The sequence below is a fragment of the Dermatophagoides pteronyssinus genome, unplaced genomic scaffold (genome assembly GCF_027571235.1).
Source record: "Dermatophagoides pteronyssinus isolate colony J.1.1.1.1 unplaced genomic scaffold, Derpt_VIB-CSIC_2022.12 sq0017, whole genome shotgun sequence".
Lineage (NCBI taxonomy): Eukaryota > Metazoa > Arthropoda > Arachnida > Sarcoptiformes > Pyroglyphidae > Dermatophagoides > Dermatophagoides pteronyssinus.
In genome coordinates, this window is record NW_027461541.1 from 150,739 (window position 1) to 173,226 (window position 22,488).

The window sequence follows — 22,488 nt, forward strand, 5'->3', positions numbered from 1 at the left end:
CGAAATTTTAAAGTCCAAAACAAACAGAGTAAGAAAAAAAACCATTTATCGATCTGAAAAAAGTTGTGAACGGTTCCTGAATTTCCAAAAATAAAATAAAGAATCCTGGCTGAAATGTTTTCCCACACACACATTTATCTATCGATCAGGATGACTGTCGAAAAACGGAATTGAAAAAAATATTCCGGAAATATTTTTCATTTTCAAATATTATTTTTTCAAATTTACTTTTCAATCAAAATTCTATCACATGTAATGTTATCAAATGGGGAAGGCCAAAAAAATTGGCATTTTACGACGAGAAAATTATTATTATTATTATTATTATGGTTCAAATCATTATCATGAAATGATGGATGTCAAACAAAAAAAACTTTTCCAATTTCTAAACGGAGAGAGGTGTGAAACGACGACGATGATGATCGAAAAAAAAATCAAAAATGAAGAGAAAAAAATTGTCTGGAATTCGAACCATAACGGAAAAACAGTTTGAAACAAAACGAAAAAAACTTTGTAATCTAAAAACATCCGAATGCATGAATCATGTTTTTTCCATATATTAACATTTGGACATTATCAGTTAGGTTTGCCTTCTACACCGAAAAAATGACCATCTGTATTTTCGATATAATTGGAAAGTGGGTAGAAAGAGAAAGTTTCAATTTCAATTTTTTTCGAATTTGCTTTGCTTTGCTCCGATAATTCCATAATGTCCTTTAGGCGACCTAACTTAGATTTCAAATGCACACACATGTATTCTGTGTGTTCATTTTGAAAATCAAAAGGGCAGGTGAACAAAAACGAAAACGAAAAATCAATTGATAAAACAAAAACCAAAATTCAATCAAATTTTTTTTTGTTATTTAATTCAATACATTGTTGTTGTTGTTGTTTGAATTGAATTGTTTAAAAAATTCAATTTGATCGATTCTTTCAATGATCATAATGAAGATGATGACAAGCTGTAGCAGTAGCAGTAGTAATCTTTTAGTGTGGCCTTAGGAAATTATTATTATTTTTTGCTTTACATTTTACTTTTGTTCATTTCATTTTTTTGGGGCCAATTTTTGATTCTGTTCAATTCTTCCTTCGCATGTCTAAATGATGATGATGATGATGGTCATGTATATATTGTTGTCCTTGTTGTTTTCGCTATATATTCGATTTTTGGACAGAATTTTCAGGATTCTGTTAGTGATTTTTTTTCATCAACCATGCTTATGGTTCCATCTAGTATTGGTCGTTGGAAATTATTCATGGTAAACATGTGATTCTGTTTTTTTTCGGAATTTCAGATTTTGTAAATATTAAATGAATGAAAAAATGTTGCCACCAATTTCTGTGATGAAAAAAATATTTGATCGACGATGGCAAATTTTTATCGTTCGTAATTTATCATCATCACCATCACCATCGTTATCGTTATCGGAAACAACAAAACGAATTCGAAATATTGGTCTTGTTGCACATATTGATGCAGGTAAAACAACAACAACCGAACGAATGTTATATTATTCTGGTTCAAGCGAACAAATGGGTGAAGTTCATCATGGTGATACTGTAATGGATTTCATGGAACAGGAACGTGAACGTGGTATTACAATAACAATGGCTGCTGCTACAATCGAATGGCTCAAACATCATATCAATATTATCGATACACCGGGTCATGTTGATTTTACATTCGAAGTTGAACGATCATTATCAGTATTAGATGGTGCTGTTATTGTTCTTGATTCAGCTGCTGGTGTACAAGCACAAACAATAAAAATATGGCGTCAGGTACAAAGATTCAATATTCCTGGTTTATTTTATGCAAATAAAATGGATAAATCTAATGCATCATTAGATCTTTGTTTACAAAGTTTACGACAAAAACTGCAAATTGAACCATTATTACTTCAATTACCAGTTCGAAAACAAGGTATATTAACCGGCATTATTGATCTAATCAATGGAAATCTTCTTCAATGGCCATTAGACCATAATGATCGTATAGAAATGAATCGAAATTCATCACCAATCGAAAAACATTGTCTTTTATCCGATAAAATTTCGTCAAAATTTCTGACATCAAATGAGCATCGACAATATCGTGATGAAATGTATCATGAACGTGAATGTTTGATATCAAAATTAAGTGATTATGATGATACATTAGCCGATCATGTTCTTTCATTGAATCAAATTCATGATGTTAATCCTATTGAATTGATTAAATCTATACGAAAATTATGTCTTCAGCGACAATTATGCCCATTATTGATTGGTAGTTCATATCGTAATATCGGTATACAACCATTATTGGATGCAATATGTAATTATTTACCCGAACCAATGGAAACACGTACAAATCAAATTCTTTATGAACATTATACAAAAAATCCCTCCAAACCAACATCTACAGAAAATCTATGTGCATTAGCATTCAAAATACATTATCATCAACGATTAGGTTTATTAACTTATCTTCGTATTTATTCTGGTTCATTAACAACCAATATGAATGTTTATAATTTAAACCGACAATCGATGGAAAAAATTATTAAAATATATCGTCCATTTGCTGATCATTTTCATGAAATTACTGCCTCCACTGATCATCATCATCATACGAAAACAATTCGAGAATCAAATAATCAAGTTACAATTGGCGATATTGTTGCCGTCTCTGGTTTATCACATACAATCACTGGTGATACATTAGTTCATTCAAATATTGAAAATAATAATCATGATGATGAGGATAATGATGAATTACCAATGTTAGCCGGTATTGAAATACCTGAACCAGTTTATTATTGTTCATTAGAATGTCCAAGTGTTTCGAAATTTAAACAATTGGAACTAGCATTACATCATCTGCAACGCGAAGATCCATCATTACATGTTAATTATGATCGAAATTCTCAACAAATAATTATCAAAGGAATGGGTGAATTACATATCGAGGTAAATTTTGCAATTCATTTTTTTTCAATGATAATTTCATAATGAAATTTTGTTTTGTTTATAGATCATAAAAGATCGTATTAGACGTGAATATGGTATACAAGTTGAAACTGGTCCATTACAGGTATCATATAGAGAAACAATAACAAAAAATCATCGCGAAACAATGGAACAAACAAAAATTATTAGTGGTCATTCAAATCATATTCGAATCAGTTGTGAAGTTCGTCCAAAATTAAGTTTATTGGATAAACATTTATCGGAAAATATTGAACAAGATTTAAATGATAATGGGGAAAATATCAAACGAAAATCTGAAACAATTGTTAAAATTGTCAATTCAAAAGATCATAATCTTACTAGTCAAATACGGCCATGGCAATTGAAAGCAATTTATTCCGGTGTATCAAAAGCAATGGAATATGGACCATTATTTTCATTTCCTGTGGTTGGTGTACAGGTTTTTCTGTATGAATTTCAAACCAATTCATCATCACCATTATCAGCACCATTCATTACAAATATAACTAGTCAATGTATATTACAAGCATTACGAAAATCGGAACCAATTCTAATGGAACCAATAATGTTTGTTGAAATTATAACACCTGAACAATTTATTGGTCCTATTATATCCGATTTAACTATACGTCGTAGTCAATTAATGGCCGCTCATCATCAATCATCATCGATAATATCCGAACGGAATATTTTAGCCAAAGTACCATTGTCCGAATTATTTAATTATTCAACAACATTACGTTCAATAACATCCGGTATGGCTACATTTGATTTACGTTTACATTCATATCGACCATTAAATAATGAACAAACAGCTAATGTTATCAAATCGATTAGTGGTATTGATTAATTGCAACAAAAAGGATTCTTTCAACAACAACAAAAATCAATTCATTTGTCATTTTGGTTATCACCATCATTCATTCATGAATGCCATTACCAATAAAATTCTGATCTGTCGAATTTAATTGATTTTTTTCAATTTCAATTTTTTATTGATTTAGATTTAAAAATAATGAAACTTTGAGCAATAAAAAACAAGTGTAAATTAACAAAGTGTTTTCAAAAATTGATATTTCCCTCTTCTATCCCCAGATTTTATTAGTTTATGAGTGTTTTGTCAAACAACAAAATTGACAACCATTTAACGAAATAGTCATCATTTAGTTATTCATTTTGTTTTGTTTTGTTTTAACCAACAAAAAAGTGAGAAAAACCAAACATTATCAAATGTCAAAAACATAATTCTTCAATGTCAGAAAATGGAAAGAAATAAGTGATTCAATGAAAAACCCCCCTCTCAATTTACATAGAGTTCAATTCATCATCATCATCATCATTTGTTGCTTGATTTACATTACAAATGAATGATGCTCTCGATTCATGACGCCAGGAAAAAAAATAATTTGAATAAACAACTTTACATACATCACACCACACATAAAAAGAGAGTATCCCGCGATTCATTTATGCGCAAATTCAAACAATGTATATCTCTATGTATACATTCACTGTTTGAATGTAAACCTGTTTAACCTTTTGTTGTTGTTGTCTCTTATTTTTGATATAATCCATTCGAATAATTATCTCTCTCATTATATGATAAAATACTTTTCATTTAAAAGTAAATAGAAAAAAATTAAAGCTTGTTGCACATCTTGTATTTACATCATCGTCATTTGGTTGATCTATGTGTCGACACACACACATTGACTGTATCTATGTTCATAACTTGTTCTGATCATTTTCAATTCATTTCAATTCATGATAATGATGATGATGGCTTCCATTCTCATTGGATTGTATAGTAACTATTCAGTCATTCAGTCAGTCATAGTAGCAGTAGCAAATGCAACATGTTGATCACACCATACATACACTGTATTTTTTTTGGGGGGGAAATGCTTATTTCATCATTGATGATGATGATGATGGAATGTAATAGAATGGGATGGAAAATGGAAAATGAAAAGAATAGAACTAACTGGGAGCCATCATTACTGAAAAATTGTTGTGTGTGTTGAAATATACATAGCAAAGTTGTTGTTGTTATTGTCAGTTGTTGAAGAAGAAGAAGAAATACAGGATGAATAGATGTTGAATGATGATGGTGGTGAGTTGAATTTCCTTGAACATACAACATACAACAAACAGCGAAAACATACGAAAACAAATCATTCATTTGATTCATCATCATCGTTATTATTATTTTTTATTGAAAAAATGTGAATTTTTCTTTTGAGTTGCAATCAAAAATATAACATTATAATCTATGTGGATGTTTACCTTTTTTCCGTTTTATTGTTTTTTCTGATTTAAAATTATTTTTTCCTCAAAAAAGCGACAACAACAACTGTTTGTCAATTAAAGATCAAAAAAAAAAAAAAAAAAAAATCCTGACGTCTTACTTTTTTTTGATGGAAAAAAATACAAACCAAACATCTACCATAAATGAAACTGAAAAGTTACAAAGAGATTATTGATGATGATAATGATGATGATGATGATTAATCAAAGAAAACACATAATCAATCTAATCACAATCGTAATCCATTGTCATTATCATTATTATCATTGTTGCATAAGGTTAATGAAATTTTATGTAAATTGATTTGTTTAAAAATGTGTAATGAAACAAATGATAAAATTCGATCATCATCACCATCTTCTTTGATGACAATAATGACAGCAAAATCAAATAATATAACATTATCATTATGTTTATTCATTTCCATCATAATATTTTCCTTTGGTATGTATTATTATTTAATTCAACTTTTTTTTTGACTTACTACATTATTTCCGGTTCGATTCAATCAAGGCCAATCAAAAGAAAAAAGGACAAAATTGTTATTATTGGTTGACCTTAATTCTTTGATGATATGATTGAATTTTTTTTCCTTCGTTCATTTTCCTGATTTATAACTTTGACCAATTTTTTTTTTTAAATTTTTTGTTAATTAGGTATTGCACATGGGGAAATATGTCGTCAAATATTACCAAATTCATCAAAAATAGAAGTATTTGAATGTCCACGTTTATTTGAATCACGTATTAAATCGTGGTGTTGTCAATCAAATACATTACATCCAACTTGTTGTCCATGGAATGAACGTATGCGTGAAGCTGAACCACAACGTTTAACATTATCAACAATTATTGTTAATCTATTATGGATTATATTTACATCCATTATAATATTATTTATATTATATTGTTGTTGTATACATAACAAAAATCGTAAATTCAATCAACAACAACAACAAAATATTGATTATTGTCCTCATCACCATCATCTTCATCATCCACATCATCCGGATCCAAGTTGTCCACCAGTTTCATCATTAAACACAAATCTACATAATCAAAATAATAATGATAATAGTGATCAAACGATACCAATTCTGGACCCACCACCACCATATGAATCGATTGTTAATAATAATAATAACAGCAGCAATAACAACAACGGTATGCATTATATTAATATTAACAAAACACAAATATGATTTCCTATTGATTATGTTATCGATAATTATAGAATCTGCTGCTACGATACCATCATCAACATTCATAACGATTAATACGAATGTACCATTTCAACAACAACCATCAATTATTGATGATAATGGCCAAACAACAACAACAGCAACAATTCAGGAACATAATCGACAATCACCATATAATCCTGAATTTTTTAAATAAAACTAATAAACATGATACTCATTTTTTTTCCCCAATACATTCCCTGCCAAATATTTTTATCCCATTCTTTTCTCTCGTCAGAATCGATCATTTTTTTCATTTAACTCATCTTTTTTTTGCTTTATTTTTTTTAAAATTTCCCACCATGATTGGTATGTTTATAAAGATGGGGAAAAAGATAATTTTATTTTACGTTGTTTCAAATGTAAAAGAAATAATAAAAGAAATTTAATTGTGTTTTGTTGGATAATTTCAAATTAGTTTGATTATTTAGTGGAGAAAATAGCATTGTCATTGTTTTTTTGAATATTCATGTATCGTCATCTAGTGGATGGTTATTCAATAATGTCGACTTTTGTTTAAAATAATTATAAATAACAGTAATAATACCATTATCCAAATCGATGATATGTTTATTGAAAGCCAAACAAATTCAGCAACCAGTGTATGTTCAAAGTAATGATCAAATGACCATCCTCTTGACATTGCTGAACGCATTGATTCAGCAATCGATGTGGATGGATATAAATATAACATTATTGTATGAATGATTGGTGGTAAACATTGTAATGGAAATATAAGACCAGCCAATGTAATCTGTATGATAAAATTAATCCAATGTATTATAATCGTTGTTTGTAATGATGTGGATAACATTAATATAATTGTTGCCATTAAAATTATAATCGATTGTATGATCGATAATGTTATAAATAATGTTAAACCCGATATTTGAAAACGTAATTCCATAATGGACAGTAATATTATTATGAATAATATTGTTTGTATTATTATTTGCAAAAATTTTATACAAAACCATATAATCAATAATGAACATCTGGATATTCTTGCCATTGCTAATGATGAATGAAACATTTTTGAATGAATTAATTCATTCAATTCCCAGATCGATAATATTGATATGGAAAATTGCATGGCCAGCATGATTACGCCTGGCAGAAGAAAATCAGTCATTGGTGTATTTTCATCACCATATACATTCGGTACAACTACCGATAATGGTTGTGTCATTCTTGTTTCAACTTGATTTTCTTTAGCATCATGATGTGCACGTTCTAATGCTTGTAAAACTCTTGCCTTAACAAAACCAGCAATCAATATGTTAGTATTATCAACATACATCAATATGGTAACCATATTGATTTTTGTTTCGAATTCTTGTTCCGGTAATATTGTTGTTGTTGTAGTTGATCCATTTATTGGATTAATAATCAGATTAATTTCATCATCATCACCGGAAACATCATCACAATGCTATAATAATTGATATAAAGTTAGTTTTGCAAACATTTTGTTGTTAGTTTAATACAAACCTCTAATGCCTGATTAAATATCGAATTAGTATAATTAGCTGGAAATTCTAATGCAGCCCATGCTTGTCCATTACGTACCATTTGAATAGCATCATCCAAATTATCATAATGAATTAGATCAATTGTTTGACTATCCAATACATTCAATACATGTTTACTAACAATTGGTGGTGAATCTGGATTATAAACAGCAACCATTAATTCATGTGGATTTTGTCCCAATAATTTTAAACAAAATATAACCGATAATGTTGGTAATATTAATTGTAATAATGTTAATGGTAATTTTTTGAGAATGAATAATTTTATTAGTAATTGAAATATCGTTATAAATTTTGTGCTTGCTGATACTTGTCGATAACGATTTGGTTCACATGGTTCTAAATCGTTTGTTTTCTTCAATTCATTCAATGTTTCAGCAATAATGATTTCACTATTAATTCTTGCTGAAAGACAATGACGTGTAAATTCATTGATTTTTTCATTTGCATCCAATGAAATTGTTGAAAATTTTTCTTTGATCGTTGTTTTCGTATCGTTTTTTTGATCATCATCATTGCTTGAACAGGCAATAGGATCGCTTATATTAATCTGATATAAATGACATGGATATAATTGTCGATGATCAATAATAGCAGCTTGATCAGCAAAACGACAATCTTCAACATTTTTTGTTGAAAATATAACTGTAATACGTTCTTGTTTACTGGATACATTTAATTGACGCCAAATCTGTTCTTTTAATATAAGATCTGAACCAAAATCTGGTTCATCTAATATCAATACACTTGGTGAATGAATCGATGCTAATGATAATGATATTAATGATTGTTTTGATTGATCTAATTGTTTGATTGGTTGTTTAGCTTCACTGATACCAATCAAATTGATTAAACGATCATATCGGATATTTACTTCTTCCATAGGTAAACCATGTAACCGAGTCATTAGTAAAAGATTTTCAATAATTGTTAATTGTGAAAAAAATCCATCAGTTTGTGGCATAAAACCGATCCGTATTGGTTGATCATAATGTTGTCCATAATAAGTAACATTACCTGATGTTGGTAACCGAATGGTTGCAATTGTTTCCAATAGAGATGTTTTACCCGTTTGTTTTGAACCAATAATAGCAAATATTTGTCCATTATCGATACGAAAATTTAATGATTCAAACAGAATATTATCCGATGATTGTTGTTTATTAGTTGTAATACTAACTTCAATTAATTCAATTAAGAAAGTATTATTATTATCATCCATTTGATTATTTGTTTTATTTAAATTTGATAATCGATATGGGCGATGTTTTTTTCGATTTATATTTGTAATTTTATTATTATCGTTATTTGATTTGAATTGTTTATCATCATTATCAATATTGATTGATGATGATGTTGGTATGTCAAATGTTTTCATCGGTATCATACTATTAGAATCATCGTCGTCATTGCCATTACCATTATTATTGATGGTGATTTCATTTGGAAAATTTTCATCATTTAATTTGGCCATTTTGTGTGTTGTATTGATGATAATCAGAAAACAAAACAAAAAAAACAATGATGATGATAATGAAAGGGTTATTATTTGATTAAATTGAAAGGTAATTAAGTGACATTTTTTGAATATTGATAAACACAACACAACATAACGGTAACATCATCATCATCATAATAAAGAATAAATCTGATATTCGTTCAAAATTCTTTGAAGAAAAACTTTAGAAAAAATGAATTTTTGTTTTTTTTTTTTTTTTTTTTGGTTGATTGGTTGGCAAGCAAACAAGTGATATAAGTGTGTGTTGTTTGGAGAATGAAAATGTTTACAATGCAATTCAAACTTGAAAAAATTCAAAAACAAAATTTCATTTCGACAATATTCAAATCAATAATGAAAATAGCAAAGAGAGAAAATATTAATAAATCTTTCTCTTTCGTACATCTTTATCATCATCGTTTTTACCATGAATTTTTCATTTTTTCATTTTGTTTCTGCATCAAGAGTTTTCGATTCGTTGAATTGTTGTTGTTGTGAATTTTGGGCATCGAATGGTCAAAAGGAACATTTCAAAATGGAAAAAAATTTGATTGATGGTTCTCGCTCTCTTGATGTTTATTTACACACAGGTAACCAATGAAGATAAAAACACTAAACACGCATATTAAGAATCCAAAATTGAAAATTGAAACTTTACAAAATGACAAATGAAAAAAATAAATTTTGTTGAAACTTTATAACACCACAACAATACATTATTGTAAGATTGCCATTGAATATTTTTTCAATGTTTTCTCTCTCTATCGCTGTTTAACACTATTTTTTCGGTGATTTCACTATTCCGTTTTGTTTATGATAACAATAAATATCTTTTGTTTTTTTTTATTTTTAATCCAAACAATGTTGAAATGGCCATTTATAATCATATAGTGAATAATCGATTGAATGACATTGCCAATCTTTCCATCCATCCATCTCTCTCTCTCTTTTTTGTTTCAGTAATTTGAATAAAGAGAGAGAGAGAGAGAGAGAGAGAGAGAGAGAGAGAGAGAGAGAGAGAGAGAGAGAGACCAATAATAATTGAGAAAATTTTTCATTGTCTTGTTTGATTCGATTTATGTTTGTTTCATCAATTAAATTTGATTAAAGATTTTTTTCTTCTTGCTGAATCTATAATTGTTCATTATGTAAAATAATTTTTTTTTTTGTTTGATAGATACCATCCCAATAGATCATTAATTTATCATTAGACATTTTTGGTTTACAAAAGAAAGCACATTTTATTTAGAGAATAATGCAATTTGATTATCGATTGATTGATTTTTGATTAGCCAGCTTGTTTCTATGAATCTTTGTGTGTAGTTTTTATTGAAATTCATTAGAATTTTTGTATTTTTTTCAAAATTAAAATTAATAAATTTCATTGAAGAAATCAAATTTTTGTTGTTGTTATTTGAATCTAAACAACAAAATATTATGTCATAGAAAATGAGAAAGGAAAGGATTTTGTCATGTCAAAAAAACAAAACAAAATTGCTATGGTTAACCTCGAACATAATTTGTTCATTCAATTATTTTTTCACTATGGTTATTTGACCACGGTGATTGTTTGTAACAATTGTTGTTGTTTGCAATGATCTAGATTTTCTTCAGAAAAAAATGTTTGAATCAAAAAACAACAATATTTAAGGACATTTAATGTGTTCCGGTTTTTTTTACTCATGAACCGGTCGTTAACATGAGAGAGAAAGAAAGAAAGTCAAAACACAAAGAGATATTTAAATTGAATTTGGTCGTCAAATAAAAAACAATGTCACAATCAAGCAACATTTAACAATTTTGGTTTCTAAAATTATAATTTTGTCGATGTTGAACAACTAATGAACGACACAGCAAATATAGCGATTAGTGTTTCAACAAAATGAAATTCTTTTTGGAATTCACTGAAGAAGCAGCGTGTTAATTAATTTTTTAATATAATTCCCAAAATGAAATGATTTTTAGAAAATAAAAAAACTTTTATTCAATTTTTAAAAGTATGACATTGAAACAGAACAAAAAACAATGATTATTATTAAGATTATTATGGCTGCTGTTATAAATGAGCAAAAACATTATTTATAAAAGTAATTTCCGAATCAATGAATGATAATGATTAATAACCGGCTGGAAGAAATGAAATTTGACACCAAAAAAAAGAAAAGAAAGAAAATGTTTTGTTGAAAAATCAATGAAATTTTAAATTATCATGTTTTTTGGCTAATTTGGTTTATATGAATTTTTGTTATATTGTTTTGTTCTCCACCAAAGGTGCCTGTTGAATTGTTTCGGTTCGAATGTGAAACCGTTGAAAAAATTATCTTCAGTCAAGATAATCTTTGAGAAAAAAGGAAATTTAAATGAATGAAAAAAAGTTAATCATTGTAATGATGGTGTTTGTGATGTGCGTGTTTTTTGTTTGTGTAAAGTTCGAATGAAAAAAAAGGTGTAAACAAGAATGCTTGAAGTATATTTAGCTTTATAATTATATCATTATAAAGTGAAAAACAAATGAATATATCACACATTTATGAAATATTTATCAATCAAAATTAGTCGATCAACAACGATTTCAAATGTAAAGTAAGTTATGTTTGTTTGTTTGTGTGTGTATGTGTGAGAACAAAAAGAAAAATGAAAATTATTAATGGCACTATGTATGAATGAAATAAGAGCTTGTTTATTCAACAGAAAATTCGTTTAAAACATTCAAAAATTACGGCAACAATCAAGAAACCAATAGCGACAACAAGAGCAACTAAAATTTTATGGTAATATTTTGAAAGGAAAGGATAGGGAGAAAAAATGAAATGAAATTAATCGCTTTGTTTGTTTATTAGTTATGAAATGTGAAACATACCCAATGACCAGAATAGCAATGGATCCATACAATCGAAAATATTGTCATAGGCATCACAATAACTTGGATAGAATCCTTTTTTCAATGTACTCATTATTGAATCAACAGTTTCTTGTGCTGCAGATCCACAACGAAGACGAGCAACAGTTGTTAAACATTGTTTATAAGCAATGAAATCACAACAATAAGCCTGAAATTGAAAAAAACGGATATTAATTTTTAAAATCGAAATTCAATAAAAACAACCTTTTTTTGTCCATTTGGTTCATAAGGATTATCTTTCCAAAATTTAACTGCATTTTGACAACGATCAAATTCTTCACGATATTGAATCAAACAAGTAGCATCTTGAATATCAGATACAACTGAATTAATACCACTTGAAATTGATTTTTTAATTGAATCAAAATCGAATGCATTACAGCCATTATTTTGTTGGAAAATAATATTCATCATAATCATCATTGATAAGGTGAAAAGAAATGATTTAGTTATAAATCCAGCCATTATGTAATTTCGAAAACGAAACAATTGTTGTTCGGAATTGAAAAGTTGATGACAAATCACTTGTGAAAGCTTATTCTTGATGTAGAAACTTGTTGAATAGCAATGAATCTTGAAAACGGGAAAAGATTATGATGATGATTTTTAATGTTAAATCAGCAAATCGAAAATAGCAAATAGCAAGTCAAACACACAATCACTCAGTGAAAATCAAAAAATTCGATAATGAAATTCGATATTGTTTCCGAACAAAAACATTCACTCAACGAAAAACGAAGAAGAAAAAAAAGTTCGTTGTTGCAGCATGAAAACAAAGAGAATGAGATGCGGCTATGATAAAATTTTTTTTTGTATGTTCGAAATAGTTCATGCGCATTTCAATCGAGTTTGTTCAGTTTGTTCAATGCAGATATATGTATGCAGCGCAATGGACGAGTCCAAGTTCTTTGGAAATTCGAATTTTGGTTTTTTGTTTTTCCGTTTCTGGAATTTGAATTTTAATCGTCATCATCATCATCATCATTGTTGATTTTCCATTGATTGTCTACATGTAAACAACGAGAAAAAACAAATCACAAAAAACAATCGCATCAACCATAACCCATTATATCAGCCATATATGTTTGTTTAGTTCTTTTTTTTTGTTCCTTATCATATTCAACTCTCATTCATTGAATAAACGAGAAATTCTGATTTGGTCATCAATAATAATGATAATAACGATGATGATGAGGATGTTTAATAATAATAATAATGATAATAATAAAATTAATTAATTCGTTTTAGTTTTGTTTTAATAATAGAATTATTATTATTTGGAAATTCGAATTGGTTGTTGATAATGAGAGATCAACAGGGTTATATTAATGTTTTTTGTTGTTCTAGATTTTTCGTTTTTCGTTTTTGTTGAAGATTCGGGCGCGGTCGATGTCATGAATACGATCATCGAAATCGAAATGAAAATTTAAGAAAAAATAATGAACATTTTTTTTGGGGGGGATTTCAAGAACAATTTATTTTCTATATTTTTTTTATACAAAAATTGATTTAGTTTGAATAATGTTTAATCGGATTGATCAAATTTAGCCAAATAGTTTAATATATCAATATGTGTTACAATGGCTTCAATCATTTGTCGAATTGGTTGTTGTTGTGGTGATTCACTAACAACAACAATTGCTACATATGGATTACGTCGTAATAAATGTATTAAACGTCCAATCGATTCATTTGATTGCATAATTGGAAATTGTCTTTGTACAACATTTGTTATTGGACAATCTAAACTTTTAATTGTACCAGCGGCTAATTTTAACATTATATCACCAACAGTAACCATACCGATTAATTGTTTTTGATTATTTCCATTATTATTGTTGATTACCACTGGTAATTGATCAAATCCATTCATTTTCATTATATTGATTGCATCTAAACATTTGGCTGTTTCTTCAATTGTTTTCACATTAACACCTGATATTAAATGAATGAATGAATGAATTAATTAAGTATGTAAAGGTATTTCAAAAATAAAAACCTTGAATCATTTCTTTGACAGTTTTATTATAAAACCATTTGCCTGTCTGTTTTGGTTGCAATTCAATTGGTAGATCAATATTACGTTCAGCCAACCAATCATCATCTAAAAATTTTGTCATATAATTACGAACACCATCCGGCAATATAATAACACAACGTTGTTGTTCATTTAATTGTTTAGCGGCACGTAATGCACCAGCTAATGCTGAACCAGATGATCCACCACATAATAAACCTTCCAATCGAATTAATAAGCGTGCTAAACGTAAACTTTCCCGATCATCAACTTTGATCCATTGATCAACAATAGTTCGATCCATTACTGTTGGTATAAAATCATAACCAATACCTTCAACTTCATAGAATGTAACATTTGTTTGATTAGGACCGGCAAGTATTGAACCAATTGGATCGACACCAATTATTTTACAATCAGGTAACTCTTCTTTGATACGACGTGCAACACCGGTCATTGTACCACCAGTTCCAGCACCCATTACAATCATATCCAATTTTCGATCAGTTTGTTCAAGTATTTCAAATCCAGTTGTATCATAATGTGCTAATGGATTACCCGGATTACGATATTGATCCAATATTATTGAATTTTTTATCTGTGATTGAAGTTTTTGTGCAATACAAATATGACTATTTGGTGAATCAAAACGAGCACTATTTGGTGTACGAATAATTTCTGCACCTAATGCACGTAAAACATTTACTTTTTCATTGCTCATTTTTTCCGGCATTACAATTATACAATGGTAACCACGGATAGCTGATGCTAAAGCTAATCCAATACCAGTATTACCGGATGTTGGTTCAATAATTGTATAACCTGGTTTTAATTTACCATCACGTTCAGCATCCACTATCATACGCCAACCAATACGATCTTTAACCGAACCGCCAGGATTGAAAAATTCACATTTAGCCAATAATTCACATTTTATATTGAAATATTTTCGTATACGATCCAAATGTACTAATGGTGTATCACCAATATGTTCCAATATTGTATCCATAATTTTTGGTTTCATAACATATTTACGATGACAATGTGGATTTAAAACATCATCATCACAATTCAATGACCATTTACATTCCATTGGTTTATCTGGTGCAATATAACCAGGAATCGGTTCGGATGACGACGAATTCGGATTTATATTTTTATCCGTATCCAAATCGTTTATTTTCATTTTTGTTGCCATTTTAAATTGACATTGAGATTGAGATTGAACTGTTTCCATTTTACTTTAGTTTAGTTTATTTTGAAGAAAAAATAAATCTTTTCACGATGACTAAATTTGAACAAAACTAGTAATGAAATGAAATGAAATGTGAAATTGTTTAACTGAAATATTCTTGGAATGGTATCAAATCTAAATATCAATGATGAACGAAATCAAATGATCATTTTGATTTTATCAATAGGCAATAGCAAATAAAAAAAAACTTTTCCGTGTATTGAAACAAAAATATCAAACAGCATTGATAAAATATCAACTATTAATTATCAAAAGGCAAATATTTAAAAGGACATGATTATATTGTTTTAGCAATGATGATTGTCCCATATTGCTCATTATTTTTCAATTGATTACAAATTTTCCCAATTTTTGTTCAATGGATATGGTGTTTTTGTTGAAAAAAATGCAGATCAATGGGCGATTGTTTTTTTTTCGTTGATTTTGATTAATGTTTGCCATTTTTCATTTGATTTTTATTTAAATGAACGTAGATATGGCTCGATAGCATTGATAGCACGACGTACATTGGCGCTATCATCGAATTTTTGATCATTATTATCATTATACCAATTGAATTGAAAATTATTTATTATTTGCCGTTGTTGTTGTCTTTGATGTTGTTGTTGTTGATGATGATGTTGTTTACGTCTTTGATTATTCATTGAATTTGAATTTGTTTTATAATTTAAAGATTCAGATTTTATCGATGACTTTGACGGTAAACAATGATGTTCGGTAATGAAACGTAAAAAATTTGTCCAACAACAATAATAGGATAAAAATGCTAAACATCCATCATCATCATCATATTCATTTCGATCAATATTATCATCATCCAAATCATTTCGATTGATTGATTTGGTTTTTTGAAAAAGATTTGCCAATTGATTGGAAAATGGTGTTGATGATGATAATGACAATATTGATGCACCACGACGACGACGATAATCATTATTATTATAAAAATTTGATCGTTGACGATTGGTTAATATTTGTTGTCGATTTAAATTTCCCATTGATAATAACATTGAACTAGTTTTGGCACTATCCAATACAATTGAACGTAATTGTTCACTTAACATACTATGATTATTATTATTGCCAAATAATGTTGATGATGTCTGTTGATTATTTTGTTGTGATTTTTTTGTTGTTTCTAATAATTTTTGTTGTAATTCTTCACAATTCCAAACAAGTATCCGGCCATCATATGATGATGTGAATAATTTCCCAGGTACAACTTGTAATGCTGTTATTAATCCACTATGACCAGCGAATGTTTGCATTAATACAGCTGAATTAGCATCATATAATCTTGCACAATTATCATTACATCCAGTGTAAACTTTTTTAAAAAAAAATTAGAATAAAAAAATTAGTAAAAATGATTATAAGATTACTTACGAATTCCTTTGAAATATTGTAAACAACTAACTGGTGCTGTATTTTGATAATAAACACGTGTACATTGACCAAATTCCATTGCCCATGCACGTACAGTACGATCAGTAGATCCGGAATACAGTATACGTTTATGTGCTAATAAACATAATATTGATCCTTCATGTCCACTAAGATCACGTATAAATTCGCCGGTAATAACATCCCAATTTTTGATAACTGAATCAGCACCGGCTGTATAAATGAAACTTGATTCTTTTCCATCGATTGCCAGACAATTGATTGGACCTTTATGACCATCAAGTATATGTCTTAGTTCACCAGTAGCCAAGGAATAGGTAATTGCACGGCCATCAGTTGATGTTGTTATAATAATATCTAATTCTTGAATAATACCTTTCGATAGCATATCATTTTTTGATAAAATATTCACCAATGCAGCTTGTGTTACACTTTTTTCATGATCTTGCAATGTATATAAACATTGACCAAATGTTGTTGTGATTTTGATACGTTGTAATAGGTCACGTGATTCATTATCGGTTGAATTACGATCGAATTGATTTTCACTTTGTACAATTGTCAATTCATTAGTTAATGACCAAACGCGCACAGTATTATCGAATGATGTTGATATTAATATTGGTCCATATGTGAGACATCGATTAATAAATGCATCATGACCATATAATGTCATAATACAATTACCACTTTCAATTAACCATATTTTTAATGTACAATCAGCTGAACCGGAAATTATCAGATAACGATGAACAGTACAACAGGTAATATAATTTTGATGTCCACTCAATATACCGATCAATTCACATGGTGTTGAAAATGTACTCCATAATCGTACGATACCATCTTCACCACCTGAAACAAGTAATGATAAATCTTCACTTAATGCCAAGCAATTAACACCCGATCTATGATCATTGATTTCCTGTTGTAATAATAGATTATTATTATTAATTCCATTCACTAATGTTTTGGGATTCAAAATTCTTGTCGAAATAAAACTAGTACGCCTTAACAATGATTCAAATCGATCAGTGAATATTGTTGTGGATGTTGATAGAATTGAATCGATTCGAGAATTGAATTTTGAACTTTTTATTATTTCTATTGGTGATGTTCGATGATGTTCAATCGATAATTCATCGATATTTTTATCCATCAAATCAATTTCATCGTTATTATTGATTTCCGGTAAAGAAGAATGAATATCATCATCATCATTTTGATTTTCATTCGGACTATCATCATTATCTATTAATGTTTGATTATTTCCGATTATCATTGATGTTTTTGAATCATGATCACTATCATTGGATTGAATCAAATCTTTAATAATTAATTGTGATTGATTGATAGTTGTTGTTTCAAGAATAGGCGGTGCTGTTGATGATCGTTGATCAATCAACATTGATGATGATGATATAGGCTGTTTATCAATAATGATTGTTGTTGGTGCTGATTTCATTGTATTCCGTTTTTGTTGTTGTTGTTGATTATAATTATCGATTATTGTTTAATTTTGGCTGCAGAAAAACTACAAAAATCTCATCAAATTTAAACAAGAAAAACAGAAAATGGGACTAGGAATCATCATCATCATTCATTCAAAACAAGAATGAAAACTGAAATTCTCAAACCAAAAAAAAAAACTGAAATACCAAAAACAGAAATGTAACGATATTAATGAATGACATTAAAAATTAATGGTCATCATCATCATATCTATTAACCATTCATCCACCATTATTCATATATATTGTTGACAATCCACCAGCAATAAAAAAAAATCTAGGCCATCTGAATTCCTATATATAAATCCTATTCATTTTTGTAAACACCTTACCACAAAATGGATGATTATCATCATTGGTAATAAATGAATGAATAAATTGGAATGGAAAAACCAGACCAAAATCATTAATATCCAATTAATTATTTACAATTTACATTAACCAAAAACAAAACTATCAACTTGAAATGGATTGTGGTGGTGGTTTTTCCATTTTTTTTAATATTTGTTGTGAAAACGACACACTAAACAAAATGATGATCCATGTTTGACCTTTTTTTAATGTTTTTTCCATATTCATTAAAAAAATCGATAAGGATTTTAGAAAACGATATTAAAATGATTGCAATTTACCATTGAAACATCTCTTCCAGATAATAATAAAAACAAAAACGCAAGAGCAATAGTGTAACTATGCATACACCTAATATGAATTCCATTGAATATTCTCTGTGTGGATGATATTATTGCAGGTTTGTTTTTGTTTTGGTGAATGAAAAATAAAATGAATAACCCTAAAGAAGAGAGGAAAATTGAAACAGATCAACCAAGCATATCAAATGGCATTTTTGTTGTTGCTTCTTTCTCATCCATTATTTTGGAGCAAAATGAAATGATTTATCAAAAAAACCATGGAATTTTAGTTATTTAGATATTCATTTTTTTTATTGACGGGAATATTCTATTTCAATCGTTTGAATGTGAAAATTCTTTCTTTTTCCTTCATACCTCAGATGAATTTAGGTCACAACCACCAATGTAATAATTATATTGAAAATTTTGGATAAATATTTTCCGAGATTTTTTTCCTGGAAATTTTCCGTTGTTTTCATGAAAATTTTTTTATTTTCTTTTCTTAAATAAATTTTTTTTTCTTCAAAAAAACAAGAATCTTTTTTAAAATTTCAAAGCAATCATTGTGTATAAGGTGTTTGTGTTGTATAGTGTGATTGGGTTAAAGAATCGAGGGAAACATAAATACAATGTATATTGCACCAAATAAACACAAATCAAACAGACAAACAAAAATAAAAAAAACCAAAGAGTTTTTTGTTTAAAATTGATAGAAAATTGGGTCAAAACACAGAAGAAAAAAAACAAGATGTTTTCGTTGTTATTGTTTTGAATGATGAAAAATAAAGAAGCCGATTAATTAATGTTAATGATGATGATGATGATGGTGATGATGATGTCATTTGTTGTTTTCGTTGTCGTTTATCCAGAAAATTAGAAACAAGGAAACCAAAAACGAAACGAACGAAAAAAGTCATTTTCATTTCAATCGAAATTGTTATCCGATACAATTTCGATTAATTAATGATTTAATTAATTAATCAATAGAATCAATCAGATTGATCGATCGAACGATCGAACAAACGATCGATTAATTGATTAGATAATATATTGATAATAAGGGACATATTGGGCTGGTTTTGTTTTCATTATTTGATTTATAATCAACAATTTGTTTGATGTTGACAACGATAGATGGCGACATGAAACAATTTTTTTGGAATTGAAAATCTTAATATTTACAAAATGATTTTCGGACAGTTTTTTCTTTGTTTTTCCAATGTGTTATATTGTGGATTATACAAAACAAAATGTAAATAGTAAATATGTAAAACAATTGAATAAGAAAAATTGAACGAAGGAGATTGAGATTATGAAAAGGGCGGCGCGATTATGTATTGATGTTGAAAAATATGGCCATTAATAATAATAGTAATAGATAATGATGATGATGACCATTATTTAAAATGATTGCAGAATTATTTTCACCTGTTTCTAACCATGATTGAGCTGGTTTGGAAAGAAAGTTTAAATAAATGTTTTCAAATTGAAATTCAATATTCAGTAATAATTACCTATATTTGGTACAAATATTGTACTTTTTCTTAGCTCATGTTTTAATTCATCTTGAGCAACTAAACATTCAAACATTGTTGGTTTTGCCATGATCGTTGTTGTTGTCGTCGAAGTCGTTGTTGTTGCCGATGATGATGGTACATTCATTCTGGATTGCTGTTGTTGTTGTTGTTGTGGATGATAATATGAATGATATGAATGTCCATCATTAGATGACATTGGCTGTGCCATTGGTAAACGATCATTATTATTATTATTATTATTATTATTATCGGTATTAGATGTTGATAACATTAATAAATCTTCATCATCAATTGATAGAATCATTGATACACGAAAAGCTCCATTTGATAATTGTGTTGAATTTTGTTGTACACGAGCACGTTCTAATGAACGTGGACGATGTCCATCTCCAATACTGCCGATACCACCACCATTATTATTATTACCACCTAATACTTGATAAATAGTAAGCTCAGGTAATGGATATACATTTTCAACTGTACATTCAATTTCGGTTACTGTAACTAAATTTTGCTGTTGTTGTTGATCATTATGATTAACACCTCGGGATATTGCTGAATCTTTAGATTCTTGTTGTTGTTGCTGCAATCGATGTCTGGTATTTATTGATAAAGGCCGTTTTGATGAATCAAATAAACGTGATGATGATGATAGTCCAGCAGTAGCAGCTGCAGAACCACCACTATTGTCAAATGGACGTTGATGTTGTCTTTGATGTTGATGTTGAAATTGATGATTTAATGAATGATCCGATTGTTGTTGACGATCCGATTGTATATTATTATTATTATTGGATGTTCTTATGTTGATTATATTCGTTGTTGTTGTCGATAATGTTGGTGGTATGAATCCTTGAGCCGAAATTCTTTCATTATTTGTATAATTTGCTGCCTGATTCTGATTCTGGTTATGATGATAAATTGACCAGCCAGCAGGCAATGATGGTCCATTATGATTATGATTATCACCATTATAATATTGATTATTATTTGATTTAAATTTATTTGAATAATTTCGTTGTCTAGTTACACGTCTTGTAACCAGATTGATGGATTTTGTTTTTGCTATAACATACATTATTGATTTGAAATTTTGAAAAATATAAAAAATAACATCAAAACAACAACAACAACTTACCATAAACAATCATTGTATCAGCATCATGTGCTTCACTTGTTAATGCAATCACATGACATGAATAACGTCCAGTCATTTCAACTGTTGGTTTGATTAAATTCAATGAACGATATTGTTGCCATGGTTCAGTTAAATTTGGCATACGATAATTTGGATTAATCCATCCTTGATAGCGTTGCGGTACATGACGTGAATCTAATTCATAAATCCATTGATAAATTGGTTCAGGATCTTCACGAAAAAACCATTTTACAACTAATCCGGGATCTTCATTCGGATCTAGTGTATATTCACAATCAAGTACAATTGAATCATGTGTACCATTTTCAATATATTTGGGCACTTTGATTTGATGTATTTTTACTTTGGCATCACAAACATCTATCAAAATAAATAAACAAAACAATCAATTAAAAAACTTTAAAATTTTCAAACATTCAAAACAAACGCAATTCAGATAATGGAGAAAATAATATAGCCCGAAGAAATCTGAATTAACAAGAATATTCTGATAAAAGAAGGAAAAAAACATTGAACATT

The 22,488-nt window shown here is 28.7% G+C and overlaps 7 protein-coding genes across 10 annotated transcripts in view; 2 read left to right on the top strand and 5 right to left on the bottom strand.

The window, feature by feature from the left end:
* Window positions 1-1,224: 1,224 nt before the first annotated feature.
* On the top strand, window positions 1,225-4,029 carry mRRF2 (mitochondrial ribosome recycling factor 2). The gene is made up of 2 exons (XM_027349383.2): window positions 1,225-2,952; window positions 3,017-4,029. Exons 1-2 carry the CDS (start codon window positions 1,312-1,314, stop codon window positions 3,821-3,823), a joined length of 2,448 nt encoding a protein of 815 aa, XP_027205184.2. The 5' UTR covers window positions 1,225-1,311; the 3' UTR covers window positions 3,824-4,029.
* Window positions 4,030-4,953: 924 nt separating this feature from the next.
* Window positions 4,954-6,713, top strand: LOC113798801 (uncharacterized). Its single transcript, XM_027349386.2, has 3 exons — window positions 4,954-5,725; window positions 5,938-6,444; window positions 6,515-6,713. The coding sequence occupies exons 1-3, from the start codon at window positions 5,596-5,598 to the stop codon at window positions 6,676-6,678; spliced, it is 801 nt and encodes a 266-aa protein (XP_027205187.2). The 5' UTR covers window positions 4,954-5,595; the 3' UTR covers window positions 6,679-6,713.
* A 134-nt stretch (window positions 6,714-6,847) lies between these two features.
* Window positions 6,848-10,473, bottom strand: LOC113798800 (ABC transporter G family member 23-like). 2 transcript variants are annotated; one of them, XM_075822404.1, is made up of 3 exons: window positions 9,978-10,473; window positions 8,013-9,441; window positions 6,848-7,953 (listed from the first exon to the last, which is right to left on the bottom strand). In XM_075822404.1, exons 1-3 carry the CDS (start codon window positions 10,058-10,060, stop codon window positions 7,018-7,020), a joined length of 2,448 nt encoding a protein of 815 aa, XP_075678519.1. In that variant the 5' UTR covers window positions 10,061-10,473; the 3' UTR covers window positions 6,848-7,017. The 2 variants fall into 2 exon arrangements, with proteins under 2 accessions (XP_075678519.1, XP_027205186.2); XM_027349385.2 differs by having other exon boundaries at window positions 8,013-10,473.
* A 1,033-nt stretch (window positions 10,474-11,506) lies between these two features.
* On the bottom strand, window positions 11,507-13,225 carry LOC113798795 (uncharacterized). Its single transcript, XM_027349380.2, has 3 exons — window positions 12,658-13,225; window positions 12,412-12,601; window positions 11,507-12,309 (listed from the first exon to the last, which is right to left on the bottom strand). The coding sequence occupies exons 1-3, from the start codon at window positions 12,916-12,918 to the stop codon at window positions 12,236-12,238; spliced, it is 525 nt and encodes a 174-aa protein (XP_027205181.1). The 5' UTR covers window positions 12,919-13,225; the 3' UTR covers window positions 11,507-12,235.
* A 564-nt stretch (window positions 13,226-13,789) lies between these two features.
* Window positions 13,790-15,709, bottom strand: Cbs (Cystathionine beta-synthase). The gene is made up of 2 exons (XM_027349377.2): window positions 14,453-15,709; window positions 13,790-14,388 (listed from the first exon to the last, which is right to left on the bottom strand). The coding sequence occupies exons 1-2, from the start codon at window positions 15,705-15,707 to the stop codon at window positions 13,979-13,981; spliced, it is 1,665 nt and encodes a 554-aa protein (XP_027205178.2). The 5' UTR covers window positions 15,708-15,709; the 3' UTR covers window positions 13,790-13,978.
* Window positions 15,710-16,133: 424 nt separating this feature from the next.
* Window positions 16,134-18,770, bottom strand: LOC113798807 (uncharacterized). Its single transcript, XM_075822506.1, has 2 exons — window positions 17,112-18,770; window positions 16,134-17,052 (listed from the first exon to the last, which is right to left on the bottom strand). Exons 1-2 carry the CDS (start codon window positions 18,592-18,594, stop codon window positions 16,181-16,183), a joined length of 2,355 nt encoding a protein of 784 aa, XP_075678621.1. The 5' UTR covers window positions 18,595-18,770; the 3' UTR covers window positions 16,134-16,180.
* A 971-nt stretch (window positions 18,771-19,741) lies between these two features.
* The window catches only part of LOC113798793 (uncharacterized), a 42,773-nt gene continuing 40,026 nt past the window's right edge, over window positions 19,742-22,488 (bottom strand). For all 3 annotated transcript variants that reach the window (XM_075822504.1, XM_075822503.1, XM_075822505.1), the window contains 3 exons: window positions 21,949-22,329; window positions 20,787-21,875; window positions 19,742-20,721 (listed from right to left, as the gene is read on the bottom strand). In XM_075822504.1, coding sequence (XP_075678619.1) covers window positions 20,603-20,721; window positions 20,787-21,875; window positions 21,949-22,329 — 1,589 coding nt within the window. In that variant the 3' untranslated portion in view covers window positions 19,742-20,602. The remainder of the gene's footprint in view (window positions 20,722-20,786; window positions 21,876-21,948; window positions 22,330-22,488) is intronic.

Excerpts from the sequence above, each read along its gene's own strand:
- LOC113798795 (XM_027349380.2), bottom strand. The coding sequence starts at position 12,918 with ATGGCTGGATTTATAACTAAATCATTTCTTTTCACCTTATCAATGATG. Across the intron at positions 12,602-12,657 it reads AACCAAATGGACAAAAAAAG|GCTTATTGTTGTGATTTCAT; the intron begins GTTGTTTTTATT and ends TTTCAATTTCAG. Across the intron at positions 12,310-12,411 it reads ATTGCTATTCTGGTCATTGG|TTGCTCTTGTTGTCGCTATT; the intron begins GTATGTTTCACA and ends ATAAAATTTTAG.
- LOC113798801 (XM_027349386.2), top strand. The coding sequence starts at position 5,596 with ATGTGTAATGAAACAAATGATAAAATTCGATCATCATCACCATCTTCT. Across the intron at positions 5,726-5,937 it reads CATCATAATATTTTCCTTTG|GTATTGCACATGGGGAAATA; the intron begins GTATGTATTATT and ends TTTGTTAATTAG. Across the intron at positions 6,445-6,514 it reads CAGCAGCAATAACAACAACG|AATCTGCTGCTACGATACCA; the intron begins GTATGCATTATA and ends CGATAATTATAG.
- LOC113798800 (XM_027349385.2), bottom strand. The coding sequence starts at position 9,527 with ATGGCCAAATTAAATGATGAAAATTTTCCAAATGAAATCACCATCAAT. Across the intron at positions 7,954-8,012 it reads TATTTAATCAGGCATTAGAG|CATTGTGATGATGTTTCCGG; the intron begins GTTTGTATTAAA and ends CAATTATTATAG.
- mRRF2 (XM_027349383.2), top strand. The coding sequence starts at position 1,312 with ATGAATGAAAAAATGTTGCCACCAATTTCTGTGATGAAAAAAATATTT. Across the intron at positions 2,953-3,016 it reads TGGGTGAATTACATATCGAG|ATCATAAAAGATCGTATTAG; the intron begins GTAAATTTTGCA and ends TTTTGTTTATAG.
- Cbs (XM_027349377.2), bottom strand. The coding sequence starts at position 15,707 with ATGGAAACAGTTCAATCTCAATCTCAATGTCAATTTAAAATGGCAACA. Across the intron at positions 14,389-14,452 it reads TGTCAAAGAAATGATTCAAG|GTGTTAATGTGAAAACAATT; the intron begins GTTTTTATTTTT and ends ATTTAATATCAG.
- LOC113798807 (XM_075822506.1), bottom strand. The coding sequence starts at position 18,594 with ATGAAATCAGCACCAACAACAATCATTATTGATAAACAGCCTATATCA. Across the intron at positions 17,053-17,111 it reads ACAATATTTCAAAGGAATTC|TTTACACTGGATGTAATGAT; the intron begins GTAAGTAATCTT and ends TTTTTAAAAAAG.